We start from the raw sequence: 18,123 nt of genomic DNA, 5'->3' as shown, positions 1-18,123 counted from the left end.
CAGTTCAGAAACAAGAGCTTTAGATAGAGATACAGATGCAATATTCAACAGGATTGCCAAGGGCTTTTAACAGGGTGGTTTCGACTGTGCTCCTGATGCAACAGGAGAACATCTTTTATTCTTTTATATGTTTTAAACCCACAATGCTGTGTGTAGGCTGATAGAGAAGACCTGGGTCTGTAAGCAAAAAGAGAGGGGGTGAGAGAGAGAGAGAGAGAGAGAGAGAGAGAAAGAGAGGAAGAGAGGGAGAGGGAGACCTCAATCGATATTCCATCCCTGCTCTTTGGTATTAATTACACCAGCTCATTGATCAGTCATCCATTAAGCGTCTAGGCCTCTGATGGCCCTCTCCAATTAAGAGGCCTCCTTTTTCACACTCCGAGTTTAAAGAGCCCTTGAGCTAAGCTAACACAACAACAGCAAGCGACCACTCTTAGACTGACCACACGCATATACTCAGAATATAAATCAGCAGTCCAGTGCTCCATGACCTCATGCCTAAACCCAGGCAGACTCCTCATAAGCCACTCATTTTCAGCATATCCAAACACTAACAGAGATTAAAGAAGGGCCTCCATAAGTTCAGAAATGTGGCCCTCAGAGAGCTGAAGTACTCCCTTCTGCAATATACCACTGATTATCATGCCACTATCCAATAACTCAACAGCATAAGACTTCTAATGAAAGAACAACAGAGGCCTAAAAGCTCATCTACTTGCTTAGTGCAAGTAATGAACCCATCTGTTGAACAATGAATAGTAGGTATAATAGATATTGATTCTGAATGTCTTATCATAACAGAAATAGACTATGGATTTCCCTCAGCCTTATGATTCTCACAAGTAACTGTTCCACTTAGCCTCAGTACATTCTTATTTCACAAGTCATAAAATGAAGATGCGTTAAAAAAGGCCTTTGTGACTTTTGCTGCAAGCAGTTTGCTTCTACCAACTTACTGTTTCATAGTCATGAGATTTTGTCATAATTTTCTGCAAAAAACTGCTGTCTCATGAGTTTTGCTTTATCTGTTTGATTTCTCATAGAGATTATACTGATAACGGTGACATTAGAATGACAGAGTATACAGAGAATTGATATAACTGATTGAACAATATCTTATGTCTCAGCTAATTGGCACACAGCATACAACCCCGTTTCCAAAAAAGGAATTTGAATTTGATTTGCACCACAAGACACTGTTGCATCAGTCCATCTTAAATGAGCTCAGGCCCAGAGAAGGCGGCAGTGTTTTTGGATCCTGTTTATATATGTTTTCTTCTTTGCATGGTGAAGTTTTAACTTGCATTAGTGGACACAGTGATGAACTGTGTTCATAGACAGTAAGCGCTCCTGCACCCATGCAGTGATTCCCACTACAGAATCGCGTCTGTTTGTTATGAATAATAATGTAGCCCTTGATCCAGTTTGTGCAGGTTTCCAGCTTCACTGACCTTTCACATCCCTCCTCAGCTTACTTACAGTAAACAGCTCAAGATCAGTCGTCTGCTAACTCAAATGTTGTAGTAAATTGCAGAATTTTACCACTTCAGCCTCATGCTGGATTTCAAGATGGAGGTCAGATGAAATGAGCATATAGTCAGACATTTTAAAGCAATAAAGCAACAAATATTGTTTGCATAAAAACAGATGAAACCCTGCCATTTTACAGAAATTCTCACATTAAGAGCTTACAGGTAACATATCATAAAAAAGAGCTACCCTTTGCCATAGCAGCATATTTTTCAATGCAAAGAAAATACACCTTACTATCGCCTAATCACGATCTTGTTGTGATTAAAGAAGAGGTTCATGACACAAGTGTGCACGTGTTCGCGTGGCAAGCACACCAGCAAGAAAGCCCCAGTCCACACCCTAATCTGAGCTGAGCTGTGCTGTTCACGTGAGGAGTGAAATGGGATACCGGCCCCACCAAACCTAAACAAACTGAGGGCTGAAAAAGGTCTAGAGTACTACAGTGACAAACAGGACTGGAGGCATTCCTTACCTCACAGCCATATTATGGTAAAGCAGATTCTCCTGAAGGTCTAACTAGTGAAGGGAAGATACATTCAAATGCAAAAGACCACACATGAACAGGTATGTACTGACAGACACGCATACACACACACACACACACACCCCCCCCCCACACACACACTACTTCTACAGATGAGACTTAATAGATATGAAAAATTCATGAGGTGTGCATTTTACGAGACACTAAGCAGGCTCTTACATGATAATGAAACTCCAAAAGCACTGTAAACCAACTGGTTACTTCCGCAGCAGCGCAATATTAATATCCATCAGCCACTACATTCATGACTCTCCTTTCAGTGTGCACTTGATGGAAATATCAAATAGGGCATGTGGCATTTAGAAATGATGAATGAACCAGTTATAGTATACATTAATCCACATCTTGCAGGCCTAGTACATTCACCACAATAAAGTGTGACCTTAAAAATCTTGATGAAAGACATAAACAGCACTGGTGCCTTGTAAGTAGCGAGGTTTAAGAGGATGTGTTGGCTCTGTGTTGTGCATCCGGTTTTGAGCTCCAGGGAAACTGGGGTTAATCCCCCACTAAAACAGATAAAGCGGAAGGATCTTTTTCTCCTCAGGCACTGACCCTCTCTTCCTCACATCCTGGGCAGGACCAACCACCCTGGTGGCCCCTTGCATTCTTTGGTTGCTGTAGCAAACCGATCCCGTAAGTAATGCCTTAATCCCCAAGTTCTTCAAAAGACCTCACACATACTGTTAAATAAACACAGAGGGGAACAAATGGTGAAGTTTACATTCTCAAAAAAAAAAGGTTCCTAGAAGATCCTTGGCTTGGACGTTCAGTTCGAGGAAAACCTTAATATGGTCCAGAATGTTTACATTATATGGAGGTTCTATTTACTAAGGCAGTGCAGAGGACCAGGAACTGCACACAGAACTGCATACTAACTGCACACGTGTGACGTGCATCAAAAACCATCAGCAACCCCAAGGCTAAATAGAATGTAAAGGTTCAGCGATGAAGAGGTAGTGTTAATAAAAGTGTTTCCTAACAAAACATTTAACAGGCGTGTTTATGAAACAAAAACATGAACTGTGTGCATATTGTGGACACATCACAGCATGCTTTGTGTCTTCTGACACCTCATGCAGACAGTTGAAATGCAGTGAAATTCTCTTGGTACATACAAAATGCATCCAACTTCGCTCATGAAACAGGTGCACAAAGCATAATACATCAAGGCCTCTATGATAATTTGCTACTTTTCTTTTCACATTTAATGGTAGTATCAGCCCAGTACACTAATAAAAATACAGACAGAAACACATATTTTCTAAGTCACTTATCCTTCTGAATTGCGGGGGGAGGTGGAGACTATCACTGCGGTCAATGGTTGGAAGGACAGGACGCCGGTCCATCGCAGGGCAGACAGACAAACATAGAGCTCCACACTCACACATTCACACCTAGGGGCAATTTAACGTGTCCAATTGGCCTGACTACATGTTTTTGAAAAACGGAGCACCCAGAGGAAACCTAAATAGATACCTAAATATTCTTGACTTGGAAGTATTGGTACAGAACACTTAGCTTGAGGTTCATTAAAATTAAAAACTTTCTTCACATTCACACACTCTTTTACAAAAATGTCTCTTTTACAAAAATATCCTTTGAAGGTTCATTAGGAAACCTGGGTCTATTAAGGCAGTGTTTCTTAATCCTGCTCCTGGGGACCCACTGACTTGCACAGCTTTAACTATTCCCTGTGTCAGTACAACTGATCCAGCTCCAGAAAGCCTTGATAATCAGTTGATGAGCTGGATCAGGTGTGTTGAGATAGGGAATAGCTGAAACTATGCAGTGCTGTAAGTCTTCAGGAGCCGGATTAGGAAACACTGTTCTATTGCTTGGACACTCAAGACTTGACTGAGTACTATTCTAAAGACCTTTTTAGCACCTTTTACCTTAAAAGGCCTGATCAATGTTGCATTTGACAGCAAAATGTTACAAAAGAAATTACATTCATTTCAATGGAATTCAACGCAATGGTTCAATTTGAACACATGAATTTTAATCTTTGACCAACTGCGCTTCTGCTTTGGTTGAGATGACCTTTGAAGGGACAGCCCATCACATAACAGCACTGAACCGCCACAATGGAGAAAACATAAGCATAAACATGAAAGGGAGACTACACGATATGCAAATAGTTGAGAGACTATAATTATTTTTACTTTTGTGATTTTATTGTTTGTGGAAGCCAGCTTGGTTAGCTCTTTGGCTAACCACATCTGCACATAAACCACCGCACTACCACTAATTATGCCAGTTACATACTTGTTTAAGTAGCACTATGCTGTTGTTAATATATAATTATTTAATATAATAATGTTCACATTTGTGTCATTGCTGTTAATGGTTAGCGATTTAGCTACCTGTGATGTAAGCTCTTTCGCTAAAGATGGCTGTACACAAGTCACTCCACTGACACCAACCATGCCAGTTATCTATATTTTTTTGCTACAATTCAGTTTGCTTCATTGTACTCTTCCAAAATTTACAATTATCTGATGTATTATGTTTACTTGTGTTGTTACTGTTTATGTTTAGTGAGTCGGCTAGATTGCTCACTACACCATCATGGCTGATTTTTGGCTGCTTTCCAGACCAACCTTGGTCAAGCCATTTTTTTACAAGGCAACAGAAACTGCAAATGCCTAGTGCAGCGGTCGGCCACATGTGCCTACTCTTTTACTGCCCTGTTGTGGCTCCACAGCAGGACAAGATTTTTAGATAGAAATCCTCCTTTGCAGCAAATAAAGCCCCTGCTGATCATTCTAACAGTTTCAACAATAAACAGTATTGAATGTTGGACTTGTAATGGCTAATTCACCAACCTTAACCCTGAAGGTTAATGAGCAGACTGCTGGTCACACATCAACACATAACAATCTCAGCTAGCTAGATAGTAGCTAATGAAACGACAAAGAGAAAGATTTAAAACAAGCATCGATAATTTGGAGACGGAACGAATTTGCATTTATAAGCACTAAGCTGGTTTCCTTATATGTTTAATCTGCATCAAGAAACTGTCAAACGCTAAAAAGTTTCATTCTCATTCACCAGCTTCTCGTTCGAATTCAAAGAAGAAGCAGTGTATGAGAAGCTGACTTGTAAAGGGTCAAACTCTATTTTTAAAAGTTAAAAGTTTTCTGACTGAGATGAAAGAGAAGAGGCTACAGCTGACCAAAAGGTTAAAGATGAGCAAAGTGAGTGTGCGTTTTAGTTTATATTACATTTTTAGCCTATACTAACACATTAGCACATACTGAGACATATTAACAGCAAAGACGGACATGCCATGTTGTGGCTCCCAAGCTGGTTTGATTATTGTTGAAAGGACAAAACAGCTCCTCTTAAAGTTTTTGTTGCCAACCCCTGGTCTAGTGTGACTGTGACTTGAGAGTGCATGTGATCATTTTGCATTCTAAGTGAGTATAGGAAAAAGCTAGTAATTCCCTAGCAGGCATATGACATTTACCTGGTTGTCAGACAGACTACAATTTGCAACTTGATGCAACAATACTGAAATATTCATATGCAGCACAGAATAAAATTTAAATTCACATCCAGGAACACATTACAGCATCAACAGAGCAGGAAATATTGGGTATAATCGCATAAGATCTAATTAAATGTGACCTTTACGGTTTCTTAGCAGTGGCTCACCAGATCTGACCAGAAATCATAATTAGACACAGATCTTAAGGATTTAGTCAAAATGAATGCAGTAGATAAACATGTGCTGGTGGAAAAGTACGGCTCAGTGAGAGCTGTACACTTTTCTTGGACCCATTATGTGGGTTCTCTTACACTGAAGCTGAACTCCTGGGCTTAGATAGAACTAAACGAGTGAAATGCTATATTGTGCTATTTAAAGCCAATTTCAGTATTTATCATAAGAGGCTTCTGACCATCCTGCCGGAGGGAGGAAACACAAACACAAGCCAACAAACCATCAGAAAGGAAGGAGGCTTGTTTGGGAGGCAGAAGCATCCTCCTCTGCTTCTCCCTGAGGAGAACAGGCTCTTCTGAGAGGGGACGGAAATAAAAAAAAAAAAAAAAAACAGACATGGATGCAATAACAACAAAGAGTAGAGGTCAGATTTATGAGACAATCTCCCGTGAACTTTTAAACTTGCTGCTCCAAGTACAGAGAGAGGAAGCTAATACAAACACACCATGAGGCCAGTGGGCACCCCTGCTGCTTCAGAGCTGTTTCTGCTCTGAGGTGTGTTAATGCAGGGCAACATCACTACTCTACAACTCTGAAACGTCTAACCTTAGCGTGAGTGTGCAGAAGGCTTTTAACTTCAGCTATCTGTAGCAAATCCTTTATTTAACTTGAAATAACTACGAACGTATTGAAATTCTGGTCAAACAACCAGTAAAAGGATAAGGATTAAACTGACTGAACACACCTACAATTATTTATTATCCCTGTAAACAAGCTACACTCCACTCTTAAGAGGTATACATTTGGTTGACTAACCCTTTGAGGTTTTAGCCCTATTAGACTAGCTTTCAACCAAGTTGTGGGGTAACGTCTTGGAAGAGGCCTGGGGTGGCTTTATAAGTCAACAAATTACCACCATGAGTACTATTTAGCACCAGCCCTGCGGCGCCCCTGCTCCCTGCATAGTGCACTATGTATGAATTTAAATACTGGATCCTGGACCCCAAAGGCACAAATTTAGCTAAGAAATAGTCATTTATATATATATATATATATATATATATATATATATATATATATATATATATATATATATATACATACATACATATATACATACACAGTACTGTGCAATGGGGATCAAGTACTTGGCTTTTATGGCAGATCATTCACTTATTAAACCAAATAACTGAGAGTGTGTATTAAGAGAGTTTTTTGCATTGCAGCAGTGAGTATAGTTGCCAAATTCAGTACTTACAACCCATGTCATCAATACCCAACACTGCAGGATAATAAAACTGAAAGGCAGTTAGAGCTGAGATGTAAGTTAAGCGCGTGTCAGACTTAAGTCATATGTGACAAAAGTGCAACTCGAGTCTGTCACTGACTCCAATCCCCATCTTTGATGCACAGTAACAATCATTTGGATGGATGTTTATAATCATCTTAGGGATATTTAGGTTTAAAAGCCTATGCTTGAATGCTTTTACTTTGTTTCTAATACACAAGGAAAACTTGATTTTGATCATTACGTATGAATAGGGGAGGAAGAGAGATTTTTCAAGTGCTCCCCAACAAGCAGTTGTCAGAAGCCAACAAGGGCTCAGCATATGTGGAACTTTTTAAAGCTTGTTAGAAAAGCATCCCAGGTGGCTCCTCAATGAAGCTGCTTGAGACAATGCCAAAAGTGTGTAAAACTGCATTACATTATATAAGTTACTTATATAAGTTATTTAAGTTACTTTTTAAAGGCATTTTTTGGTGACTGCATAATTCCCTGTGTGTTATTTCATAGATATGTCTTCATTTTTATGCCAAAATGCAATAAAAAGGAAAAAAAATCCTTGATGAATAGGTGTGTCCAAAATTTTGAACAGTACAATACCCAAGATAGCTGCACTTTTGCCCATTTTCCATGGCTGTGTTATTTCCAAAAACAAATTCTCATTAATGAGGTAGGAGAGACTTCGATTGGCTTTGACCTTTCCTTTTCTTTCAGCGCTGCATAAATATCCCAATTTGTGCAAAAGATTTTCTCATCTGTCTCTGCCACTAATTGTGTGGCGCTGTTGTGAGGGGACAAACAGGCGAGTCACTGACCCAAAACGAGGCAGAAGTGATTATTAACAAGCCCTCAGAGTATTTCAGCTGCCCATCAAAAGTGAACTCAATGTATTCATTACACAAAGAGCTACAGATGCACCTCTGCTAATGGCAGGGCAAAACATGAAAAGCTTTTGTGTCAAAGGCGGGTGTGCGTGAGCGCATGAACTGCTTGTTAATCAGAGAGTGGATAAACAGACAGGTGTAACCTTGTTTCCAATCAGGAGCCAATCTGTTTTTATTCTTTCACTCCCTCCGCTGATACATTTTTGTCCCTGGCCTGGCTAACGGTCTTCCTTCGGGGAGAGGCGTTTGTGGCTCTAGCATCATTCGTGGTGCTGGGGAGAAGTAGCTGTTTTTTGTGACTGAATGGCTATTGTAGTTTACTCCCATGATGCATTTGCAAATGAAAAGCTACATTGGAAATCGGCTTGCCACAGGCTGTGCTCTTGAACTCAGGAGCTTTACACTCCAGTAGATTTCCCACAGGGCGAAAGGCCAGCATAAAAAGCCACAAAGCAGGGATGATAAGAATGACTGATGCTTATCTGTGTCCTGAGTCACCAGTGCATGAAAAACTGAAGATTACCTGAACATCTCCAAAGATCTCCTCAGTACCAGTCATAACACAGGCGTAGACAATATAGAACTTTCCAGTACAAAGCAAACACTGCGAGTCTTGTCTCTTAGGATCGCCTTTTACTTTGCAGATAATTGTAAATAGGCTTTAGAGAAGCATTCATTCAAGGTACTCAGCATCTAATAACAATCTATTTGTGGGTGGTTGAGAACACAGATACAATATCTATGCAATATCCTGGACTCAATTAGAATTAATTCTCTAAGGAACAACCAAAGGAAAAAAACGTGTTTCTGATGGAGGGAAGAAATTCACACATCATCCTCAGTCTGTGGCTTGATGGCCAAATAAACACGCCAGGCAAAGCCCCAGAGTACACCACAAATCTTTACAGGCTTCTCTGCAATCATGGTTGAGAGCAGAATACCAAAATACACACAGAGAGTGTTAACATCAGCACTGGAGAGATTCTAGCATACCAGCAGAAGGCCACGAAAAGCCAAGCAAGCCCACAGCGTACTGGAGTACCCAGGGGACCCAAGGGTTTGGCTGTTGGCCTAAGCAGACATCTCCTTGGGGGGCAAAAACAAAGGTGTGGATGGAAAAACTGTGCACTCAAAGTGTTAGTGTGAGCCCATTGGGACCCCATTTTGCATGCTTTGACAGAAAGCTGAATTGAGGCAGTCTGCCGCACTAGAGAAAGGATGAGTTTGGTTACTTTTACATTACATTACATTTAGCAGACGCTTTTATCCAAAGCGACTTACAAATAATGAGGTACATTGAACAAACATAGGCCTTAAAGGAGGCCAAAGGGTAATAGCGGGGTACAGAAGGGAAGGAGGGCAAGAAGGAGATGAGGTTGGTAGTGGTTAGATATACTTGAATATACGGATATCCGATAATATGCATTATTTCTGTTATACATACACTTATTGCACTGCATGTCTATACGCATTGTGTAGAGGACTTACCACTGTGAAATGAAATAAATCAGGTATTATCTTGTATCTGAGGGTTTGACACAGAACTGAAGAGTATGAAGACAAGTAGCTAACACGATGACATCCATGCAATCCTTATACTACATATGAAAAATTCCAATAAAAATAACACATTTCTACAGTGGAAAGTTGTGAATCATTCAATTATTGTTCTGTAGTTCAGTTGGTGGCATGTTAAAGGAGAGATCCATACCCTTCTTAAACTATAGAGATGACAACAAAATCAAATGGGGCATCACGGAAACAGATGGATTTATTTACAGTGGTGGTGACAGAACCAGGGATCGTGATCCATACAATGCAAGTATAGCCATTTTATTTACTATACAAAATGAACAGCAAACCTACATGTGTCTTCTGAGTTTTATATGTAGTGCTGAAAATGGTAAAATAATGGTAAATCATAAAAAAAGAAAAACAAACATGGGGACTATATTGCTTTCCAATGCCCTGCAAGTAAAGCTATTAAAGCTATTTTTGTAGGTTAACAGTGGCAAAGAAACATTTTAAACAACCAAAGTATATGTGAAATATGTTTCTTGAGTAAAACCAAAATTAAACAATATTTGATAAATACTGAAGACTTATGTCAATATGGCTTTCTAACACTAGTATTTCTGGCAAATAGTGCTGATTTTTGTTTCATGTCTGAGTTTCTACAAGGAAGAAGTTGGCTTCTTATTCACCAGCTTTTTGTTCCAATTTACTGTCCACCTTCGAAATTCATGAATTCCAATAAGAAGCTAATTTCAGCTTCACTGAATTTCTTATGTCATTTGTCTCATATATATGTCCCATATCCTCATATCTCCAACTGTCAGACACCGCAGGAATTTTGAAAATATTAGTCATTCATGCTTCACTACCAGCTGTTTTGCATATAAGGCTCTGATCACAACGTCATCTGATGCAGAAGCCCAAGTTAGGCAGCTTCAGATGGCAGAACAGTGGCAGTCTGGTGTGCATGTTCAGCCAAGGCTAATCCTATGCTTACCTTATGTCTGCTGCCTCAAAAACAAAGTTAACTAATTCAGACGTAATGGATCAGATGGAAGGAGGTGATAGAGGGTCTGATGTGTTTTCATTTTTAATTGAAAATGTGACTGAAATGACTCAGTCATTCAGCTAAATGGGTTAGCATTAGCATGGTTATGTTGTGTTAATTGTGCTTATTTGTGGCATACCAATTTAATGGTTATGATGAGACTAATGGCTGAGGAAGAAGTTGACTGATACACCGGATAAAACTGTATCACACCTATTACTCACTGCATGCACATCTCTGCCATGAATGGATTTTAAGGAAGCATATTTATGATCATTTAGCTTTCAAAAGCATAAAACACTTCAGACGTCTGGTTGCCATGAACCACTGCTGTGTGCTGTGAACAATTCTGACTTTGTAAGCATTTCCAGACAGAAGCATTTCACATTAAACCACCATGTATGACTCTGTTTACATCTTAACCATTTAAATAATTACAGACTTAATTGGTTATAATCACTTTTTACACTAGCTTGGATATTTGAATATCATTAATGGTTAAAACACCCATCCCTACTGCAGTGTGTGAGACAGAGCACGTGGGCAAGAGCCACAGACTCCACAGGGTTCAGTTACAGACAGAGATAAACAGAGTGAGGGTGAGAAAGAGAGAGAGAGGGAGGTGGCTACAGGCAAGTGCAACACAACAGACCCTCGAGAAGCGTCTCCCTGTCTCAGTAAATGAGCGCGGGACCAGCGGGGGTTTGGCACAGACCCACTCCACTCCTCTCCAACATCACACCACCAGCATGCTGCTTAATTAAAAACATACTGGGAGAAAGAAAGAAGAACGAATGTTGAAAGATGAGAAAGATGAGTGCAAAGAGGATTGCGTTTATTTTGAGGGAAGAGCAGTGGGAAACCCCTGACGGAGATAAGAGGATACAGATAGATGCGGGGCTTTCCAAAGGGCAACACATTTCACCATGGCAAAGATGCAAAGTGATGCCTTATCAACATTGCCATCTATGCCTGGAGTGGAGAAGCTGAGAGAGGGCGACAGACAGAGAGAAAGACAACAACAGAAAGCCAAGAAGGATCAAAGAAAACATTTTGCCCGTGGCAGCCAGCACTATCTGTTATTACTCGTGCATTACAGTAAAAACTAGTCCTATATATCTGGTATATTCACATACAGCTTTGATGACATTAAATATGTCCCATCTCTAAACTTGCATGTGCTCTTCATACACCTGTAAAAAAAATGAAATAAATAAAAGAATAACTTACGACAACCCTTCTCGTCACTCTTATCAAAGCAGTCGGGAAAACCGTCACACTGCCAGCTTCCAGGGATACACAGTCCATCTCCACACATGAAGTTTCCCGGGATGTTACACTCAGTAGTGAAGTTATTCCCAGGAAGAAGCTGGCTCTCTGAAAACAGACAAAAGAAAAAAATCACATTACTTACAGCACTCTAAAATTACAATATAAAACAGAAACATACAACCCCAATTACAATGAAGTTGGGATGTTGTGTAAAACATAAATAAAAACAGAATACGATGATTTGCAAATCCTTTTCAATCTATATTCAATTAAATACACTACAAAGATAAAATATTTAATGTTCAAACAGATAAACTTTATTGTTTTTTGCAAATATTCACTCATTTTGAATTTGATACCTGCAACATGTTCCAAAGAAGTTGGGACAGGGTTGGCACAGTTTACCACTGTGTTACATCACCTTTCCTTTTAACAACACTCAATAAGCGTTTGGGAACTGAGGACACTAATTGTTGAAGCTTTGTAGGTGGAATTCTTTCCCATTCTTGCTTGATGTACAACTTCAGTTGCTCAACAGTCCGGCGTCTCCGTTGTTGTATTTTGCGCTTCATAATGCGCCACACATTTTCAATGGGAGACAGGTCTGGACTGCAGGCAGGCCAGACTAGTACCCACCCTCTTTTACTATGAAGCCACGCTGTTGTAACACGTGCAGAATGTGGCTTGGCATTGTCTCCCTGAAATAAGCAGGACGTCCCTGAAATAGACGTTGCTTGGATGGCAGCAGATGTTGCTCCAAAACCTGTATGTACCTTTCAGTATTAATGGTGCCTTCACAGATGTGCAAGTTACCCATGCCATGGACACTAACACACCCCCCACACCATCAGAGGTGCTGGCTTTTGAACTTTGCGCTGATAACAATCCAGACAGTCCTTTTCCTCTTTGGCCCGGCGGACACAAAAACAAGAAAACAATTTGACACATGAAAACAATTTGAAATGTGGACTCGTCAGACCACAGGACACTTTTCCACTTTGTGTCAGTCCATCTCAGATGAGCTTGGGCCCAGAGAAGCCGGCGGTGTTTCTGGATGGTGTTGATATATGGCTTTCGCTTTGCATGGCAGAGTTTTAACTTGCACTTGTAGATGGAGCGACGAACTGTGTTCACTGACAATGGTTTTCTGAAGTGTTCCTGAGCACTGAGGAACTTCTGTTCCTGTGGTAACAGAATGATGTCGGTTTTTAATTGTTTCTAATTAACCTGTTCACCTGTGGAATGTTCCAAACAGGTGTTTTTTGAGCATTCCTCAACTTTCCCAGTCTTTTGCTGCCCCTGTCTTAACTTCTTTGGAATGTGTTGCAGGCATCAAATTCAAAATGAATAAATATTTGCAAAAAACAATAAAGTTTATCCGTTTGAACATTAAATATCTTGTCTTTGTAGTGTATTCAATTGAATATAGGTTGAAAAGGATTTAGAAATCATCATATTCTGTTTTTATTTATGTTTTACACAATGTCCCAACTTCATTGGAATTGGGGTTGTACTTTAAGGGGTTGTGGTGCCATCTAGGGCTGGCCTCTCCAAGTCAATTAGTTGGATAATTAGATGTAGTGTTCTTGCTTCATTTTATTCAATAATTTGTTGACGTTTCAGCATATGGATATTTTTGACAATGCAGATAGTGAGTTTTTGTGTAAGTTTAAGTGTCATCATATTTTTCAGTTGTGCACTGACGAAGAGATGAAGACCAAGGCAGAAGCAACACAGAAAACTACTACTACTAAAAAAAATACTGCAGTTCATAATTTGTAAATATGATTCCAAGACGGTGGAATATAAACTCTGCAAGCATCATTTCACTTACCACAAGGGCTAAAGAATTAATCAATTAATATCAAAAGCACAACTTTAAAGAGTGCAGTTTTCAAACCGCAAGATTTAATTATATCTTACTCTTAATTACAACTTATCCTACTGCTCACAACTTAGCAAGTTTAATGTGGGGAGATTTAACCTAATAAGGCTGGTGATCTGACAGATCTGGATGTGCTGGTCTATTTAGGCCTGTAACTTAATTTATAGAAAATAATTTCCAATACTGGCCTGAAAAATTGCCATTAGATATTTTCCCCCCCGAAGCGTTCATACATATTATAACAAAATTGAATGGCATTTTTGTCAGGGATGGGTAGGGAGGGGGTATAAGGGTTTTAGTTGACATTTGTTTGAAAATCAGCCCTGTTGCCCATTAGTCAGGCACAGCCCTGGTCCAAAAACCTGCTTACCAACAGGATGCTCCAAAGCACTAAATCTGCCATCATGCATTATGATTTTAATATAAAAGAATGACATTATCATCCAGAGTAGGTTTCACATACAGCATAGGTTTGTGACATGACATTTATCCGTAACTCAGATAAAACATTGTAAATGTTAATTTATTTCACTCTTAACAGCTCAACCATCTCACAGAAGAAAGCTTTAAATATGGAAAAACCTGCTTCTCAAACTCTTTCCTTCTATCCAAACCAAGATAAGAAGACTAAAGGAGGATGAGGACAAAGAGAGGAGCAAACTGAAACTAGCACAATAGTCAGTTTTTCTGCTGGAGACAGGATGGGAGGCCAGTTTTAGATGAATAGACACTAATGTGGGTCAGACTGCCTGGCGGGGAGTGAAGACTAATGCTAATGAGGAGCGCAGGACACAAGGAACTTCTGACTTGGGAAAACACATTCATTCATAGATGACAGTGGCTACAATGTGTTCGAGGTGCACAGCAAAGCTTGTGAAAATGGTGATATAGGACTGAAAGATGAATTTACTATATATAAAACATGCAATGACATTTTTTAATGCTTTATATTATTTTGTTGTGGACAGTTAGGATTATTTTAAACTTAAGACTATTAGTGTGTTGTTATTATTATTATTATTATTTCCCAAAAATAATAACAGATAATAACAAATAATAACTTAGAACTGTCAAGCAATTGAAATATTTTGTAATTACTCACATGTCTTACTGTAGTTAAGAGCAATTAATTGCGTTTGTCTTATTTAATCAAATTTGACTCGATTTTGTCCATTTAAAATGCAGTACATTTTGTTATAGTATTATGAGTGGACGAAATAATCTTAATCAGAATGTAAGTATTACATTCAATAATCTTGAAAACATGACTTGCATCAAGTGAACACATGGTTGTATAATGCCAAGCCTTGGTTAGAGGGGTATGAGGCACCCCAGCTTTGGTCTGTGGGGCAGTGGAACTGCGCTCTTTCGAACAGAACTCCATCAAATACCTTGGGGATGAGCAGAAGTACTGTTTGTATCAAGTTGTATCAGCGTTATGTGCAACTTCCCACCTGGAGCACTTGTAAATGCCTTAAATTCCAAGGCATTTTACAGTTACAACATTAACTATTTAGTAAATACATAGTAAGCTCTGGTTTCCCATGTATTGGTTGAGTTACACTTGAGTTATAGAAGTGAGGAATGTAAGTCTGGATCTGCGGGCTGGCCTGGCCATTTAAAGTGTTAAAATACTACAAAGCCTGAAGCAAGCATTCAGTCTTGGTGAAATGAACTGAGTTGGCTGGATATAGAGCAGAAGTGCCCATTCTTATCCACAAAGGGCTGGTGTAGCTTCAGGTTTTCATTCCAACAAAGAAAGAGCACATATGATAAATTTTTTGAAGACTGAGTCCAAGTGATTAAACAGCTGGAGTCAGGTGTGCTCCTGCTTGTTTGGAATGAAAATGTGCTGCCACACAGCCCCTCTGTGGACCACCCCTGATATAGAGGGTGTACAAAGGCAGCTGTTTATGCCCCAAGTAAGTCTGGTGAGTAAATCATGTAAATTATAAACACATTCAAACACAGCAGCAACGTCTCCTTTTCCACATTTAGTCATCTCTATTCTTTCCTCACTTGCTCCTAAGCCCTGCACCCTGTAATGGCGCCCCCTCCTGCCCCAGAGGACCTGATGCAAGGCCTTCTAATGTCTCATGCAATAAAGCAGAGAAAGAGCAAGGGAGAGAATGGAACTGAGTGTCTGCTGCCAGGCTTTTATCTGCAGCTCTCCTAATTGTTATTTCTGTAATGTTCCACTTTAATTGGCAGCAGGACCTGCTCACCAGTGCAGACTTTCTGATGGCTCTCCAGTGACTTACCTTCACCGCACAACACTTCAGTGTATACAACCACACACACACACACACACACACACACAATTCATATATTTGTATGCAGAATGTTCTCTCTCTCTCTCTCTCTGACACATTCTGTCAAACCCAAACACACACACACACACACACACACACACTCTCTCTCTCTCTCTCTCTCACTCCGTTTTTTCCTCTTCAGTCACTTTTTTTCACTTGCTTCTTCTTTTCTCCCTCTCTTCTTTTCTCTTCTGTCTTTCTGTCCCTGTTTTTCCCTCCCTCACTGCTGTTTTTCTCTTGTTCACTCTTTCTTTTCTTTGTCTCTGTTTCTTGCTAACTTCCTCTTCTCTCTCTCGCTCACTTCTCTCTCTTTCTCCCTCAGTCTTCCTTTTTTTTCTACTTCTCTTTCTACCTTTCCCACCCCCTCTAATATGCTCTTTCTCTCTCTCTCTCTCTCTCTCTCTCTCTCTCTCTCTCTCTCTCTCCCCTTCATTCTTTCTCCCCTTCACTCTCCCCACACACTTGCATGCCTACATAAAAACGGCTCTGTTTTAAAGGGGAGGGAGGTTAATTGGCTGGCTGCACTGAGAGAAAGGGAGAGTGGGACTTTGTAGAAGGCATTGATTGATTTTAATAGAACTCACCCCTCTGGCCTACAGGCCAGAACTGCCACAGCCTATCAGAATTCTCCCCAAATCCCTCCCACACACAGGCAGCAGTGACTACACACTGAGGCCTTTCAGTCTGATCTGAGACCGGCTGTAGGATTTCCTTCACATATGACTAAGTTTACAGTCAGAGGTTCAGATGTACATATGTGAGAAGACGAAGCATAAAAGGTTCATAATGCTCAGTTTACTCAGCTAAAGCTGCAGTTAGTCACACAAACTTCACATAGAATCGCCTACTAATTGTGCGATGCCAGTGAGGATTAGCATTTAAAAGATGAAATAATAGTAACTGTTAATGATGAAGTGGTGAACAGGAGGTGCAAATGAAAAAATGCAAATGGAGTGATGGAGAAATAGCAGTAGTGTGTAGTAGATGGGGTCATGGTTTAGTGTCAGAAAGGAGTGGTTTGCCACCAGTTTATTTCTTTATGTTTTATTTGCTTTTAGAAAGTGCAAACTGAAGTGCAAATAAAGGATCGGTCATCAGTGCAAGTCTACGGCTGGGTATGTTGTCTGGGTGCTGGTTCATGAACTTGTTATATGGTATAAATAAATAAAATGAAAAATATTCCAGAGGGCTGAGTTTGGGAAATAACTCCATGGACAGTCAGTGCTGTAGGATTTAATAGGTGGATTCTGGAGATCGAGTGGTAAATATTTTTTTTAGTCTTCAGGCCTTTATCTGGCCACTGTCACTGCTGCCATTGTGAAAGGCATTGAAGTCTCTCAACGAAACACATTTGAGATTCTCTAATTTACGCCTGCTTTTAACAGATTATTAGCAGAATGTGCTGCTACCCACAATTTTTTATTCATCTTCTTTATATGAATGTTTAAACAAAAAAAATCCTTGTGAGGACTAAATATTAAAGTATAACTAAGAAATCAAAATACTGTCTGTAATGGCATTTTCTCTGTGTAGCAGTGTGCCAGTGTGAGCGCAGAACATTCACAGTTACAAAATAGAAAAGAAAAACAATACATTCCACTTCAAGAGGCAGGAAATGTAATGTAAAAGTAGATGCTACTAGTTTACCAAACTTTCCTAAACTGAATGGAACATGTAACTAGCTGTACATCTCCACATATTTTGCATTTGCTATCTCCTTTTCACATTTTCATTGTGCTCAATCCTCCCTTAATTTATATGCATGAGGCAGAGAAAAACAGTGTTTTTCCATGTACGTGGCACATAAACCCTAAGTGTGTGCTTGTATGCTAATTTCATAGAAAATACGCATGCCTTTCTAGGCACAATGTGTCTCATCCGCACTTGATTTTAAGTGCATTTATTCCACTCTTTCATAATGACAAACGGAATTGAGAACAATAGACTACATAACAAGCAGTATGATATCCCTTACATACAAAGTTTAGATGTAAATATAAAAACTGAACAAACTAAACTTACAAAGGTCACCAAGGATAAAAGAGACACTACAATAAAATGACAGAGATAAGCTATAATACATAATCATAATTATTCATAATTAACGTTAAAAAGCCTAACAGCAGTATCCAATGGATCACTGAGTCACAGATTTGTGATGCCCAGATGTCCATCTTT

General features: G+C 39.6%; 1 protein-coding gene across 2 annotated transcripts in view; it reads right to left on the bottom strand.

The window, feature by feature from the left end:
• ldlrad3 (low density lipoprotein receptor class A domain containing 3) overlaps positions 1 to 18,123 on the bottom strand; it is a 99,819-nt gene that overhangs the window by 50,513 nt on the left and 31,183 nt on the right. For both annotated transcript variants that reach the window (XM_037542629.1, XM_017700081.2), the window contains exon 2: positions 11,707 to 11,853. In XM_037542629.1, coding sequence (XP_037398526.1) covers positions 11,707 to 11,853 — 147 coding nt within the window. The remainder of the gene's footprint in view (positions 1 to 11,706; positions 11,854 to 18,123) is intronic.

Source organism: Pygocentrus nattereri, chromosome 11, assembly GCF_015220715.1.
Source record: "Pygocentrus nattereri isolate fPygNat1 chromosome 11, fPygNat1.pri, whole genome shotgun sequence".
NCBI classification, from domain to species: Eukaryota; Metazoa; Chordata; class Actinopteri; order Characiformes; family Serrasalmidae; genus Pygocentrus; species Pygocentrus nattereri.
This window is presented reverse-complemented; position numbering and strand designations above follow the sequence as displayed.